Source organism: Zootoca vivipara, chromosome Z1, assembly GCF_965207765.1.
Source record: "Zootoca vivipara chromosome Z1, rZooViv2.hap1.1, whole genome shotgun sequence".
Classification (NCBI taxonomy): domain Eukaryota; kingdom Metazoa; phylum Chordata; class Lepidosauria; order Squamata; family Lacertidae; genus Zootoca; species Zootoca vivipara.
The window spans coordinates 38,966,923-38,984,694 of NC_142583.1; the positions used below are offsets into that span (position 1 = coordinate 38,966,923).

Sequence of the window (17,772 nt, forward strand, 5' to 3'; positions counted from 1 at the left end):
GTGCTGCATAACACAGACAGGCTTGGCACACTTAATCATATGTCAAAATATGGTTTTAATAATGTGAATAACACATACATAGAATGGAAGATGACAAGAATGTGCTCTACAAGGAGCTGGCTTCAGGCACTAGGTCTGTTGGCAGACCAATTCTATGTTACAAAGTTGTCTGCAAACATGACATGAAGGCTGGCAATATTAACCCCACCATATGGGAATCCCTTGCAAACAAGTGCAGTGCCTGGACAGGTTGTGTATCCACAGCAGTGACCAGAGAAGCAATGACCAGAGGAACAATGACCACTGGGAGGAGCGCACAGAGAAGAAACTCCATGGTGCACATATAAGTTGCGAAACCAGGTGCCGTCATCTACCCCAGCTGCAATAAAACATGTCTCACCCGTATTGGTCTCTACAGCCACAGCAGGCACTGTGACTCTCCAACAGTGCCACTTTATCCCCAAAGGTGCACTCTTCCACTGTCTAGCATTTGTGGAGCTTTCAGGATGGGGCAGAGTGATGGTGGAAATAGGGCTGCATGGCTGCACTTGTGAAGGCAACACAGCGATTCTGATAGTACTTCAGTGTACTCACCACCACCACCTTGAGGTAAGCTGCAACCTCCTGGTGTCAGGAAGGCACCTCCACCCCACCACATCATCTGCTACTGGAAAGGAGATAATGATATGGTCACTTGCCATGTTCCACTTCCGAGGTTACAGAACTGTAGCCTGCAATGTAACTACACAGTGGTCCCTTCTTGTGTGATTTTTCCACTCTGGCATTATCAGCAGTGGCACCACACCGCCCCTGTGACGTAAAATGAGTCCAGGACATCAGACATACAGCAACACAGACAGAAAGCACAAATACTTAACTGGATTCCTTCACCAACTCCTGATTGGCTGGCTTGGTGGGAGTAATTTGGCAACTATCCCCTGCTGCCTCTTTTCCCAGAACTTACTGCTGATTGAAATTATTTTAAAGGTGGATTGTGTTCCTTCTATTCTTACTGAGGCCTTTTGGTTAGTATCATTTTAAAAAAACCCCGCATTTCAGCTTTTGAATTTTATTTTAGTCTGAACAACTTCTAGTTTAAATCAAAAACAAATGGGCAACCAGATCCCCCAGATCATATACCCACTTTTCCAAATTAAATATAAAAGCAAATATTGGTTTAATGGCAATTTATTTATTTTCAAGTAGGAAAAATGTGAGTTTTGGCTGGCAAATTACACATGTGCTGTTGACGAAGCAGCTTCAGCTTCTCCTTGGCATCTATTTATTTATTTATTTATTTATTTATTTATTTATTTATTTATTTATTTCAATTATAGGAGAAGAATGCGATCTCCACTTTAAAAGATTCTATGGAAACTAAGTCCAGATTCATATGATATAAGGCAGAAATGATGAGCAGAATGGTAAACCATCTGTTAGCAGGTTTAGCCTTCGAAAAATCATGTTATATCCTGCTAGAGCTCTGCCTGTATATTAGGAGGAAAACATTGGAGCTGGAAATGTAATAACTTATCACACTGTGTATAACTTAATCACACTAAGTAGGTAAGCTAAGTGTCTGACCCCTTCACATGTAACTTCAGAGATATGGGAGTTGATCATCATCCTTTGGTGGTATGTTTGGTGGGTATTAGTGAAGGGTGCAGCTGAGTAGTAAACCTTGCAAAATATCCATAATTCAAACCGTGGCACCTTCAGATAAGGCTTGGAATGTCCCCTTTCAAAACCCTGGAGAGCCACGGCCAGTCAACATGGACAGTACTGATTTAGATGGACCAGTGGACTGCCTTGTTATAAGGCAGCTTCCAATGTTCCAGTGATATAGTTCTGCAAAATCTGGAGAGCTACAATTTTCCCCACCCCCACCTTAGATAAAGTTCATTTGTTCTGATATCTGAGGACATCAGCTGGGGTGGAAAAGGGGGTATTCTTTTAAGAGGCTTCAAAGAAACACACTTGGGAAATGGTATAGTGAGATCTTTATGCCTCATGATCCAGATGTTTTGTTTTGATTTATTCAATTATAAGCCCGTTCTTCACTGATAGTTCCAAGGCATATTACATATAATAATTTTTATTTATTCAATTTATAACCTGCCCTTCCTACCAGAGGAGCCCAGGGCAGTAAACACATCAATAGCAATACCATTAAAAACATTCCCCAAACAGTTATAGTCTTAAAACCATCACATTCCCTGTGTCAATAATTTTAGGGTTGCTAGCAACAGTTTGTTGTCTTTGTCCATGCAGTTTTCTTGGCAAAGATACTGGAGTGGCTTGCCAGTTCCTGCTCTAGGTGGATCACGTTTAGTCAAAACTCTCCACTATGACCTGCCCATCTTGGGTGGCCCTGCACTGCATAGCTCATAGCTTCTCTGAGTTATTCAAGCCCCTTCGCCACGACAAGGCAGTGATCCATGAAGGAGAGATCACTGGAAGGACAGATTCTGAAGCTGAGGCTCCAATTCTTTGGCCACCTCATGAGAAGAGAAGACTCCCTAGAAAAGACCCTGATGTTGGGAAAAATTGAGGGCACAAGGAGAAGGGGACGACAGAGGATGAGATGGTTGGACAGTGTTCTTGAAGCTACGAACACGAGTCTGACCAAACTGCGGGAGGCAGTGGAAGACAGGAGTGCCTGGCGTGCTCTGGTCCATGGGGTCACGAAGAGTCGAACACGACTAAACAACTAAATAACAAGCAACAGTTTACTCATTAAATTCCTGGATAAACAGGATTGTTTTTAAATTCCTCCTGAAAGTCAACAATGAAGGAGAGGTATTCCCACAAAAGGGGAACCATCACCGAGAAGGCCCTGCCATGTGTCAATGTCAACCAGGCAGCCTCCAGTAACATAATCATTAATTAAAACACCAAAAATGATATAAAGCTGGATCCTAACCAATGTTATATCAAAGCTTTCATCAAAACTAGAATGGAAACAGTAAAATCTAATACACAGCTAGCATATCCTTAACAAAAAACACAAATGAACTTCTTCGAAATGCTTGCACAGAGAGGCACGTCTTCAGTTGCCTATGGAATGGCATCAGCACTGATGCCAAATGTACCTCTAGTAGTAAGTCATTCCCTTGCATTCACTCCCTGTACCTCAACTGTGGGCGGAACCATCAAGAAAGCCCCTCATAGAGATTTTAAGGCCAGGGCAGGTTGATATCAGAGGAGGTGCTCCTTCACATCATTTAGGCCCAAGTCATCTAGGGCTTTATTAGTTAACATCAACACCCTAAATTTGACTCAGAAGCTGATTAAGAACCAGTGTGGTTCCTGGAAAACTAGCATTATAGGGGCCACCTCCTGATACCAGTTAGCATCCTGACTGCTGCATTCTGCACAAGTTTTAGCTTCCAAATTATCTCCAAGGGTTACTCCACACAGAGCCTGTTACAGCAATCCAGTCAGGATATTACTAGAGCATAGATAACTGTGGCTAGACTTTCCTGTCTTTGTGCATTCATTGCTTGTATTGACTTTCGACAAAGGACCTCAGGATGTGGCTATTCCCCCCTCCTCTCTCACACACAGTCAACCTCCTTTCTTTAATTACATTTTCTAAATAACATCTCATTTAGTTGGTTTTGAAAATTTCTAAATAGAAAATTCCTTTGCTTACAACAAATGACGTGTCAGAAGAAGTCTTTTTAAACACTTTTTAAAATTGTTGAATGCTCTAAAATGAGTTGTACACATAGCAAAATTGAAACACGAATTATCTAGCACTGTGTGTGGGATGCAGCTCTAATTCATACACTGCATGGAAAAGAAGCTGGCAGTCTTCACCCTACTGCACACATCTCCATAATAGCAGGGTATAAGGCATACAATTTCAAAGAACACCCACAATGAAAACTATATTTTCCAAAAGAGCCTTGTTTTGGAACAAGTTCAGTTAATTGACACCATGGGATTCTTCTTGAGGAAACACAGAGCATTAAACCTAGACATGTTCATGGAAAATGATAAAGTATCATCCTTATTCCTCATCTAGGTTCTTCTAACCTAGGACACTGGGCCCAAAACCAACAAAGGGCATAATGTATTTAGTGTAAAACAGACTGCCCAAATATTACTGCAGTGTTCCACAACTGAAAGCAAAAGCTAATAGTTATCTTGTTCAGAGCTACAGATCTCTATAGCACTTGGGTACATTCCATATTTTTCATCTTATTCCAACAAAAATGGAAAAGGAAATGAAGGATGCTGCAGTTCACATGTTCATCCGTTGTCAGGAATGCAAATCAGTGAAGCAAAAATGATCAGTATTCATTCACATCATCTCTCTCTCTCTCTCTCTCTCTCTCTCTCTCTCTCTCTCTCTCTCGTCTGCAAATGGTGTGTGATTCATGGCTTTTAAAAACATTGTTTTGACATTTCTTTTACATTGAGATGTATGTAAGTTATGAAAACGTTACGTAGCTTGTGTAAGTTGCATAACTTACATTAAATATCAGGGAGGAGAATGGCATAGTATTTGGCAGAAACTAAGCTACAGTGGAATGGAAACGGCGTTGATTGTGAAGAACAGAGATTGGGAAATCGCTGCCTTCCTCCACCCCTGTTCAGAAAACACCAAGCTGTATTTAATCCTTACAAAATGTCAACAACACATCCTTCTTTACCAAACTATCAGCATGATCCATTTCCTTCTCTTTTAAGTTCTAGTAACAGTGGTGCCACACCAGTGGGAGATATGGTTCATATGAAAGAAAAGAGAACATTCAAAACACTTTGTTCTGCTCCTCATCAGAGTTCTGAAAGGGAGAGGATAAAAAAAATGTTTTTCCTCTCCAATGCAGTGTTGGATAGAAGACTCTCATCCTACCTCTGCCCTGCAGTGGAGGCCAAAAGCATTGGAATCCGCTCTGCTGTAACTCTGCCTGTTTGCTTGAATATTTGAATGTAAGGGGAACATTTTTAAAAAATTTCTATTCAGGGCCACATTCTCTCAGGAGTAATTAGTCAGAGACTGCATGCAAGTGGTGAACAGGGGCCAAAGTCAATGGTGGGCAGGGGCACTGCAGTTTTGTTTTCTTTCAGTCACCCTCTTTTCTCTTTCTCTCTCTGCCACTCCCTTCCCCTCTGATTTCCCCTCCTAGCACCCTGCATGGGATCCAGGTTCCCTGACCCACATATTGGGGTCCTCAAATAAATGCATTTATGATCAGAAATTAGGGCAAGTATTTTCCATTTATAGGGCCGCCATTCAACCCACTTGTGTTGCTTTCAGTGGTTTAATCTTGCATAACTTCGTGCAAGATTGTGGCTACAAGGCAGTTCAGGCAAGGGTTCTCTTGCCAAGACACTCTTGTGATGTAAATCATAATATGGAAAGTGTTGGTGTCTAGATCTTCTTGTGAGGCAGAGAGAAGTACAGTAAAAATGTAGGAACAGCTCGGTTCACCTGTGTCTGACCTGAGCACATATCCCTTCAGATTCTACAAAGGCAAAAGGTTCTTAGCACCCTCTGCATTTGGTATACTAGAAATACCGGTAAACAGCTGAAGCAGCCACAAGAGCAAGTTAAGGAAAGCCAGATCTTGCAGAACAGGAATGAAGAACCTGTGGCCCTCAGGTTGATGAACTTCAACTCCCATCAGCCCCAGTAAGGACAGCCAATGACCAGGGGTCATCATCATCATCTTCATTTTTAAATCTACCGTATTACCCAGCCTTCACTAGCAGGTCCCAGGGTGGGTTACAACAGTTTAAAATTCATAATTAAAACTAGAACAGAGTGCAGTCACGATATTAGTGTGGGGCCCTGACACATCCCAGGTGTCAAAGGCCAGGTTGTTGTTTCTTTACAATCAAGAGGCACATACCGTATATTTTGTGAAATAAATAAAATAAAAATAAAAATGAGGATGTATGTCTTCCACATTTATTGAAAGCTGTCTAGTGAAGAAGCCAGACATACAAACTTGGCCTGCCATGGAGAATACTCTCTCCTGGGCCACCCCAATGAACCCCTGAGGGAGGTGGAAATGCCAAGAGGGCCACCTCTACTGATTACAATAGCTGGAGGGTCTGTAGGGAAGGAGATGGTATTTCAGATATTTGGGGTCTAAATCATTTAGGACTTTAAACACTAGCATGATTGCCTTGAATTGGACCTGAAAACAAACTGGCAGCCTATGCAGCTGTTGTATGAGAGTTGTAGAACCCCTTCACATAGAAATCATCTCTATAGTGATGATTTTGGTATATTAAATAGTGGAATCACTGCACAAAGAAAGGAATCAGCTTGGGATGCTGCCCCATTTCACAGCCAGTGCACAAGTATGTCTATAGACAAATATGTTGATGTTCTTACAAATGTTGTAATGTTCAATACCAGAGATGGAGGGGAAACTGCTGCATAAAGTGTGAAATGCACCTTATTTATCTCTTTATTTTCTTCATAGATACTTCATACAATCTATGAAAGCCTCAATAAGCAACAGAAACTGTTTGAAGTTTTTTGTTTTGGAAAGGAGTGCATACACAAACGCCAGCGCTTGTGAAGAAAGCAGTTGGCAGGCTTAAGAACTCAATATGCATAGCTGAAATACCTTTACGTATAACTGTAATATACTGTGATTGTGGCAAACTGTGAACTTTCAAAATTATTCCTAAAGGAATTATATAAGAATATTTTACTCCCTCCACCCTGCAACAAAAAATATATATGGAAACACTGAAGTATGTATAGTTGGTCTCGCTGAGGGATTTGGCTGCGGAAAGAAACAAAGAAGCAGATGTGGTTCGAGATTTAGGGAAACTTTCTATTAAAATTTAAGCCATTGTGACAAGCAAAAACAGTTCATAGCCTGGAGGGGAGCAGAAGGTGGCTGAGGTCAAGGAGTCTAGCTCATATATTCTTAAGAGCCTATCTTCAGTATCATTTCCCTGACATATGTTTTCTCTTTCACGGGGGTTCTTTCATTCTCTTCAGAGGCTTTGTGCTTTTATCATGTTGTTTTCATTAGATTTATTATTAAAACACTACTATCATTACTTAAACGGTTGATCTCAATACAATAGAACTTTGATACAATAGCTTTGTAAGTTTCAAAGGGACACATTTTGTTCCATACTCTGCTGCTCAAGCTGTCTAAAAGAAAAACACGGGAAGTTTGTCTTATAGCAGCCTTTTCCAACCTGGTGCCCTCCAGATGTTTTGGATTGCAACTCCCATAGCCATGCTGGCTGGGGCTGATGAGAATTGTAGTCCAGAACAGCTGGAAGGCACTAGATTGGTGAATACTGTCTTATCAGATCTGCAAAAGGACTATGTTATGGCTCTATACCCTCATATAATTAAGTTACCGAAACACTATATTATTATTACTGTATTATTATAATTAATTAAATGTGCATACCGCCCCTCGTCCAAAGATTACAGGGCAGTTCACAACATAAAAATACAAAATGAGAACAATATGTAATAAAACACAAGGAAACCAATAACCCCCCTCCCACAAACACATTTATAAGACAATAGAATGTTAATCTCTTAGTAGTCATTTAGACATTTCCTGAAAACTGTGTTATTCAGACAACGTGTCATGCTATGTGTGTCTACTCAGAAATAATGAAACATACTTCCAAGTTAAGTGTCCATAGGATTGCAACCTGAAATGATTTTGATATACAGTATTATGTGTGTTTTTTCCCTTGTGTTTTTTTTTTTAAAAAGTTTTATGATTTTATTGTTTTTATTTTTGATGTTAGTCACTTTGGTTGTTTCTTATGAGGCAAGTTAATACATACAGAAAATGGGACAGATTAATACTAGCTATGAAATATGTCAATATCTCTCACTGCCCAGAAAGACAGACCAACTGAATGTTTTTAAATAGGAAAGAAACATTCTCATTAGGTCATATGTAGTATGCGTTGCTACAAGATTTGAATTGTACATAGCTAGATAATCACAGAAGATGAGAACAGATTCCTCTTCAGTAATGTAATTTTCTATACCAAAGCTCATCACAAACTTAAATGCCATTTGTGTATAAAGCAGTGATGAAATAAGGTAAACCTGCACCTCAAATGAGCAAAACAAAAAGGAGAACAGCTTCTGGAGTTCAATGATGCAATACTTTTTATTTTAACTTGCTGCATTTAGGAGCAAAACACATTTCAGGAGGTGGAAAAGCTTGGAAGTTACTTAAAATCCAATCAATTCAAGAAGAAGGAGAACAGAGCATAGTTGCATCTTAACATGCACCGAAAGGCCAAGAAAGAGCCATCCTCCCAAGTAGCTGATGCAGTGAGAGCTCCCCCTTCTGTATTCAATGATGAGAATGGCTAGCCACATTAGGTGTCAGGAAACAAATATCTAAAGGATCAAAACTGTTTCCACAGAAATCAACTATAAAGAACCACATTCTTTAGTGGAATAACTTGTGACCTGGATTCAAATTATTTCACTGTAGTGATAATATTATGCACACAATTATGTGATAAAGAACAAATATTTAAATAGAAAGGTTTAAGTTATAAGTGTCAATGGAGCCGAGCATTTTATTATATGAAGCCTTATACTAACTAAATCATGCCTTTTCCCCTGGCTGGAAGCAGCCTTCTAAGCATTCAGGGACAGGGATTTCTCCAACCCTGCCACATGAGCTCCTTTGCTAACTGGCAGCACTGAAGACTGAACTCAGAACCGTAGACATACATACAGTCATACCTCAGTTTAAGTACACTTTGGTTTGAGTACTTTCAGTTTAAGTACTCCGCGGACCCGTCTGAAACGGATTAATCCACTTTCAATGGGAAAGTTCGCTTCAGGTTAAGTACGCTTCAGGTTAAGTATGGACTTCCAGAACCAATTACACTCATACTTCGGGTTAAGTACGCTTCAGGTTGAGTACTCCATGGACCCATCTGGAATGGATTAATCCACTTTCCATTACTTTCAATGGGAAAGTTCGCTTCAGGTTAAGTACGCTTCAGGTTAAGTACGGACTTCCAGAACCAATTGTGTACTTAAACCGAGGTACCACTTACAAAGCATATGCCCTACTACTGTAACTATATTTCTGTTGAGCCTATTGAATTAGCTTGCCAATATAGGTCTAAATGAATGAATCTTAAGCATAATGAATGTTCATTGGGTTGGAACTATGAAGAGAAAGAGGAGAGATGTTTTCTTAAGAGATCAATTAGCTAGCACTCTCCTTTTAAAATATTTGCATACTATTTTATCTTTTAAAATCAAAGGTGGCAAAAGTTGAAGCTGTAGAAAAAGTAATGTAGTAAGTATATCAAAAAGCAAATAGGCAGGCAATGGTAAATAAAAATAATTCTAACCTTTATTCCACTTTGAACAAGCTTGTGTATGTCCAGAAATGGCTCCTTGATTAAATCCCCTTCAGGTGTGAAAATCTTTACATATCCCTCTTTCTCCAGGATGAACAGGCGCTGTGATCCATCTCCACAATGTGTTGCTCCAACAGGCTGCCTCAGGCCACTTGCAACCTCATGGATGCAAAAGCAGTTGTGTTTATGCTTCCTTAAAAAAGTAATAAAACACCATTTTTGTTATACCTATAGATTACTGCCTCCCTATTTAAAATTTCTTGCAAGAAAAGCAATTTGCAAGAAATCAGAACATATGCTACAATAGGCAATGTCTTGCTCCTACTATTCACATGGTTAGCTGTATTCAGTAGGGCAAGCAAAGGCAATGTTTGGTATTGCATATTTCAATCTGAAGGTGAGGTAGCTTTCAATCTGGCAGGAAGTGACTGAGGGAGATGTGACAACATGCCTCAGCTCCTGGCTGCCCAATCCCTTGTAAGCCAAATTGCTCACTAATGGCCCAGGATAGCTATGGGAGCTAACAACAAGACTAAGGTCTCCTGATACCTGAGAATCTCTCTCAACAGTTGGACATAGATACTACTTACAGGTAGGTGACATCACTCCAGGTGAAGGGAGGAGGTAGAGGACAGCTACAAGTGGGGTGGTGGTGGTTGAATAGAGAGGCAGGGAGGGAGCATTCAGAGGTTTTGGTTGGAGATTTTGGCAGAAATTAACTAGAATTGGGGAGAGGAACTGCCACATGTTGAATGTGTGGCTTATTTGTATTTGTTGTGCGCTGCTTCTGTGTTCGCACACATAGGATTATGGTGCACACAATGGTAAGTGAAAAGTAATGGACAGATGCATAACTGACCCATAATCTTACTTAAATGCTACATGCGATTAATTTCTAAATGCCAACATATTCAAAATTAAATTAAAAACAGCACACTATTTGAAAAAGGACTAGGACTAACTTTTGGAATCGTTACAATTAACAGTACTTATAAACAGAACAAGGCCCAATAGCTTGTAGAGATAATATGTATAACAGAATGTATAATACACAACGTATTATTATTAAATTTTATGCATTATATAATACACTATATATTACAGGATAATATAATACACACCTACATAAATACTATTTACAGACCCCCCCCCCCCGAATTGGAGGAATTAGGGGCAAATATACTTGTAACTGAATTTTAACCTTTTTTTAAAAAAAGCACGAAGAATTAACCCAAGGGGTCAATTGACCATCATGGGGTAGTATAGATGTTAGAATTAAAACTGACCTTGGAAAAAAGAAGAGAGAGACTGAAGCAAATTTATGAAAAATGAGACTGTCCTTTCAACTCCAAACTCATGCTGACCCTAATCTCTCTGTGTTCAAAACACAGGTTAAATTTCCCATTACCCTGGGATGAGTACTAAATACTGAACACATAAGAACCCTTCAGCCTGTGGGGGTGGGCGGATATTTGCTGCACTAAACTAAAATGATGGAAACCCATTTTTGGTCATAAGTGGATAATGTAGAAGAGGGGCAAAACAACAACCAGGAGTGGTTAACTGATAAGAAATCAGAGGGGAAAATCAAATTACCAACAATTAAATTTAGATAACATTTCAGATAACACATCTGCAATGTATTTGATCCAGAATGAAGTCAATGAATCATTAGTAAAGTACGTATTACACAAGAACTCAATACATTATAAAGAATGGACTGCTAACAACAGCAAGAGAAGGCAACATCTGGATGACACAGCTGGGAAGCATAACATAGACTGACTCAACTCAATGTCAACTACAAAGATTTGTCAGATTTTTTAGATTAAGCAGTATTTATCTTTATGAACCTGCTGATATCTTCTACTCTGCCATATTCGTCCATCTGGTCCAAATAGTTAGAAGCTGGTCCTCGAACTTGTTTTCTTGGAAAATCTGGAAAGCACAAGCCACCATCTTTTCTTGTATAATAGAAGCAAAAATCATCTGCTGTAGTTTGGAGGAAACCTTTAAAAGTGAAGGAAAAAATGTTTAGCTTATTAATGAATATTGATATTTTGTTCATAAATATACAAATAGCCTATAGACTAAAAAGGAGAATTTTTAAGACATGCCTCTCGTCTTGCAAAAGACTCTCTTTAATATGGACAAAAAAAACAAAAAAAATCTTATTGTGGCTTATTATCAGACAGTTCAGCAGTACAATGAATGATATTAAATACTTAAGAAATTAACAGAGAAATTAATGAATTGTATTTAAAGCTAATCATACTCAGAGTAGACCTACTGAAATTAATGGGTCCAAGTTAGTCATGTCTATTAATTACAATGGGTCAACTCTGTGTATCAATAATCCAATGTTTCCATTTTAGGAATTACACCGATCAAAGAATCTATAAATAGAAACTTTAAAATATTATTGCATGCAAACATCTTATATACCATTGTTGTGTTTTATTAAAAAAGAATGTAATATTGATTTTCATTTGTATTTTAATTCTGCTACCTATTTTACAAATGATTGTTGAAAAAGGCCCATCAATGTAAAAACCAAGGACAAACAGCAATAGAATTTATGGTACATTAAAACATCATGGCATATTAATGCCTTAGCAATTCTTAAAGTCACTTAGATAACACCAATGAAGACAATAGAGCCATTCACAGCAGTCATTAAAATCGATAACTATTGCTCTATGAAATAACATTCTCTTGTAAACACTTGCCATTTCTCCACTAGCTCCACCTTTAAATTCCAAGACACTCCACCCGTAGAAGCAGAGCAGTTGGGCAGCCACAAAAATTACCGACTCTGGTCTAGTCACTATCTCATAGCCTAACAGTGCAATCCTAACCATGCCTGTAAGAAGTAAATCCTACTGAATTCGGTGGGATCTACCTCACTTTATTTTGAGGATAAAAGAGAGGGCAAGTACGCTACCCTAAAAACTTTGGTGGTAAAGTGGGTAAAATGTATTTTTTTTAAAAAAATAACCTGCTAGACATTTAGCTGAAAGCATTTAATATGCATGGGTTTGTGTCAAACATTTGTTACAAGTTTATTTTTCTTGATTGGTGACTGCATATTTGCAGTGAAACACCATCTCATGAGTAAATAGATCAAGAAAGAATCTGATTAGAAGACATGCCAAAAACTCATAATTAGAGTCAACAATGAATAAACCACACCACAGTGCTAATGTATTTACAAACATAATTTACAGAAACAATTAATGGCAGGATATCTGATATCAAAACAACAATAAGGCACAGTCAGTGTGGTCTCATAACACAACTGCCTGCCTGAGATGGAGTTATACTTCTACTCAGTTTGCTGGATGACAACTTTATATGGATGCATTATGTTTCACCTTTTCGGCCCATCTATGGTTTCTCATTTGCCATTCCTAGGGATCTAATCCAGATGAAATTTCATTTTACCCAATACCTAGCTCAGTCCCCCTGCACAACTCATATTTCCATCTACCTGTGTGGAAATCGTTTGCCCCTTAATATTCTCCTCTCTTAATCTCCATTTCATTATGAACATGTACTTCTGAACTGTATCTATATGGCCAATGAATTCTGTGTTTGAGGTGCTCCATCTTCAGCAGCAGGTCACATCCTCCCCATACACATAAAATATATGGATTTCCCTCATGAATACTTGCAACTGTACTTTGTTAATGGTGCTGGGAATTGTAGTTCTGAAACTACAGTTCCCAGGATTCTTAGTGGGAAGCCATGTGCTTTGCATATATGGTGTGGATGTGTCCTCACAGACAGAAATTGAGGTGAATTGTCCACCTCCTGCTTATACACCTGTTTTTCTATAGATTTCCCTTGTCAATCTCAGGGTCCATCCAGTGTCACAGGAAGTCACAAAGTCCCTTAGGCAGTATGGCACAGTGATGACAGTGTTAGACTAGGACCTGGGCAAAACCAGGGTTGAAATCCCCTGGGGTGACTTTGGGCCAGTCAATATTTCATAGCCTAACTTCCCTCACAGGGTTGTCGTGAGATAAAAATGGAGCTGGGAACTATGTATGACACCTTGAGCTTCTTGGAGGAAAGTTGGCATAAAAATACAATAATAAAAAAAGCAAAGCCTACTGCCTTTTCAAGATATTGACTCCCTCATTCTTAGATTTCTGCTTCTCCCACTCTTTCTGCTCACAATCCCTCTAGCATCACAAAACAGATAAGCCAAGCACAGACAAAGACTCTTCCTAGTACCCTACCCTGTTCCACTGTTACATTAAGGAAGTTCATCCAGTATGCTAGAGACTTCACCAAGACACCACTTCCAGCACTAAAGTCCCCTAGTGCTTGATAGATAAGGATGCTTAGGCTTAACTCACTGATACGGATATCCAAATACTTGAGGTACTTCATCACAGATAGAACCATGAAAATGTGATACACACAAAGTCCAGGGCACCCTGTCTGGAAGGTGGCCATGTTTATGCTTCTTATCTCAGAGGCCCAATACAACATCTATTCTTCTTCATAAGAAAAACAAACATGATAATAGACAGCAAACCAAGCCACAGCTCTGAGGAATCATGGGGATTTGGATACACTAAAACCAGTCTTGAAATGAAATTGACAGAGGGTGTCCGCTAGTGTAAGGATTTTGAACAATGCAGTTGAACTTCTGCTCCCTCTCCTCTCCTGGTATGCTCCCTAAATCTGCTATGGGTTTACCCATAACCCCCTAGAGCAGATCTGGGGAGGGCACGGGGTACATGGGGAAAGGAGTGGAAAGGAAGTTTATTGTGCAAACAGAAATACTAGAAAAAGTACTTTGTTATGCACCACTCAGAGTTTCCATAGGCATTCAGGAATGTATCTCCAATTGCAGAATGCAAGTAGTACTCTGCAGTACTAAGGTAAGCTTATAATTGAACTGTGATGATCTCCATCTCCTCTCACTGGATTCTTAACTTTTTCTACTGCCATTGGACAGTGATGCATTCCCAACTTGTCAACAACTTTTATTTTTATCCATATTTTCTAGCTCAACTAGAAAAGAAGGGTTTAAATGTGTATTGCTTATGCATTTGGAACATGTAGTGAAGAGGGGGGCACCTGCGGGTATAGGGAATATAAGAACAAGCTATATTCCCTTGATTCACCCAGGTTTAAAAAAAATGCCTGCATTTAAAAATGGGAATATTAATATAACTTTATAGGTAACAAAAACAAATATACAAAATAAAATGGCATTCCAACCCCTCTTCCAAGTAATTTTCCACTGAAAATTGAATCTGAACCTGAGTTCCAATGACTTAAAAAAAACTTTTCTGGTGATATGCATTTTTATGACAAATATTTGTTTGTGACTGCTAGGATCAGTTGTGGGGGGCTTTGATCCTTTGCACTCTAATTAAGTGTCCTTTATAGGCCTATTTATACCTGGTTAATGTTTCTAAGTTATTCTCAAAGCCTGCCATGATTTTGTGACATTTTGGTTGCTCCTGTTGCCCAATTATGAAGTTTGGATTTTCTTCTTCTCATGGGCCAACACAGCTACATTTGCTTTTTGAGATATAACAGGCTGTTGTAGAATTTCCTTTTGTTTCCCATTCTCAAGAAAGCAATAAATGTCAGCTGAATAAAGCCAGGTACTAAAAAATTTCTTTATGCATATTTACAGTATTATGGATTCAGCTGTTAGGAAGCAACACCAAAGAGTCCTATGGCACCTTAAAGGTGAACAGGCATAAGCTTTTGCTCACTAGAGATTTTAGGTTGCAATCCTAACCTTACATGGGAAAAAAGCCCCAGGAATTCATTGGACTTACTTGTGGTTAGGTTTGCTGCCTTAAGGAAATGGAAGTTTATGCCATAATAAATTTGTTATTCTTGTTGTTTTTGCTGAAGAAGACTACTCCTCTGGCAATTGTTACAGATCTTAGAAAGAGATGCAAAGATCAAATAAATGGAAATCTATATGTGTTTCCTGTTAATAATCGTTCCCCTCCCCACTTTTAATATCACAGAACTATAGAATTGAGCCATCAGTTATTTGTCCCAGAAACAGAAACCAAACCTCAGCACACCACTTTCAGGAAACATTGAATGATCACTCTGCCAAACAAATCAGTTAACTTGGTTGGACATGGGTGTATTTATTTATTTATTTATTGTCCTTGTGGACCACTTTCAGAACAAGTCTTTATAATGATTATTAGCATCTGATTGATGTAGGAACAATCCTACTCTAGCTGATGCTACAGCATGTAAGCCATTTCCTCCAAAGCCCAGTGCTTAAAAGTTATGTTTTCATCTGGTTATCTTTCAAGGCAACCTGGGTGGTCACAAAAAGCACTTGACATCTTGATGCACTTCAGCAGTTTTACATATACACAAGCTCTGTAGGAAAATAAATTTGTCATTCGTCACCACATATGTTGATCTAGGGAGTGAGGCTCTCTCGACTCCAGCTCCTGTGCAGCTCAGATCGCTCTCTCTCCACTTCCTTTAGCATTTAGCATCTTATTCTTTTCATAGCGTGAAAGAAAATTTTCCTCAAAAACAATAACTTTTGTACACACACACAATGTTAAAGTTTTGCAGGATGTGCTTCTCATATGTGATAATTATTATTTTTATTTAAATAGTATTAAAATAAATAAAAATAAAAATAAATTCTTTTTAGTGGCCTCCAGCATGAGCCAAACATTTAATCTAATCTGTTATCACTGCTCAGCAGGCAGTCTTGGCAACTCTGATCTATTCTGCTTTGCTTTGGGGAATGCAATAAAGAGCAAAAAACAGCTGGTTTAGGAAAGTCTTAGAAACGTCTCTGTAGTTTACAAAGACAATAATAATATTTTCATATTTGAATGAGTTTAGATACATGTTAAACCACACCAAAGGGGAAAATCAAGCCTTTTCAAAATGTTTTCTCAAGTCAAAGAACACTACAAAAATGTCCTGCATCCCTGAGAGTTAAAAGAAATCAAGAACACTGTACATAAATATTCTTTTGAAAAGCCTTTTTTCCACAAGTGCTTCACATTAGCCTGCACCTTGTTTTAACTCTTATTATTTATGCAGCTTTTTAAGAAAGCTGCACAAATTTCATAAATAATTATTATGCAACTTAATATGTGATAGAGTCGCACCTGCTAATTTCTTCTACTCTTCACATTACAGTGATTGCATTCAGATGAAATACCAAAGCATGGTTTGGCTATACATAGATGGGCAGAGCTAAGGAGAGTCAAGAATCAAGCCTGAGCTATCCTGCCTCATGTGCTAAGGATTTTAAAGTTGATTTCCTGTTTGTCAACAAACCATAGTTTCCCATTGTGTCCAAGTGCAGTGTACTATGGTTTGCTCCAATGACAGTTTGCTCTTAAACCAAGATCCCAAACCACAGTTTGATCCTAGTTTAAGAGCAAACTATGATTTGAGCAAAATATATTCATTGCTTTTGGATCTAAGAGGAAGTCACTTTAGAATCCTCAGAGGAAGGATGGACACAGTTCTACACAGTTCTGTTTGTGCACATTAATGCCAAACCATGGCATTAAGAGTATTACTACCTCAGCTTTCTTATACAACAACACAATTTACACTTTTAAGGTAAAAATGGAAAGAGATAATGCAAGGAAAAACAGCTTTGCAATTATATAGTCACAAAGGTATCAAAAGGTGATACAATATCAGAGACATAGTTCATTTTGTGGATAGAGATAGACAGAAACATTTTAAAAAGCTACAAGTAGTGTCTGTGGTCCAGGCAAATTAATTCTCATAAATTTAAATGGCAGGCATTTAAGCTCACTGTGGAACAATCACAGGGGGAATTAAAAGTGTCTATCTTTGCCTGCACTGTGCTCATAATCCTTTGCTAGGGGACAGTAGCACATATGCAAAGTAAGAAAAAAAGTAGAATAATTTATGATAATTAGGTTAAAGTTGGAGCAGCTGGAGGATAAGACATCCCCTGCAAAACATTTTGATAGTACACAGAAATGTGATAGTAGACTACAGGGACAATCCAGAGAAAGCTGAGTGTTCCTAAAACCCATTGCTGTCAAAGGACTTAAGCACAATGTAAATTTATCTGGATTGTGTCCCATGTATGGTCACCATAGATCTCATGGCCTAGATTCTCTTCTCTATTACATAATACATTAAGAATAACATTTACTATGCTGTGGTCTCGTGTGTTTATCAAACGCCACTATTTTGCCCAATGTGTTTAGCAACACCATGGAACTGGTCCAAATCCTACAAATATGTTGAAGGTTTGCTTTAGTCCTCTAGATATGTTTAACTTATATTACTACAAAATCAGCTTTCTTAAAAGGACAACAAACTTTTTTAAAAATGAAGTTGTCTTCTGAGTCCATATTTGTATTTCAAAATTTCAAGTGAACATTCCTTGTCTTTCTGAGGCAT

General features: G+C 38.6%; 1 protein-coding gene across 5 annotated transcripts in view; it reads right to left on the reverse strand.

The window, feature by feature from the left end:
• The window catches only part of HHIP (hedgehog interacting protein), a 68,499-nt gene that overhangs the window by 37,068 nt on the left and 13,659 nt on the right, over window positions 1-17,772 (reverse strand). For all 5 annotated transcript variants that reach the window (XM_088660277.1, XM_088660278.1, XM_088660280.1 and 2 more), the window contains exons 3-4: window positions 11,205-11,361; window positions 9,343-9,544 (exon numbers count right to left, since the gene is read on the reverse strand). In XM_088660277.1, coding sequence (XP_088516403.1) covers window positions 9,343-9,544; window positions 11,205-11,361 — 359 coding nt within the window. The remainder of the gene's footprint in view (window positions 1-9,342; window positions 9,545-11,204; window positions 11,362-17,772) is intronic.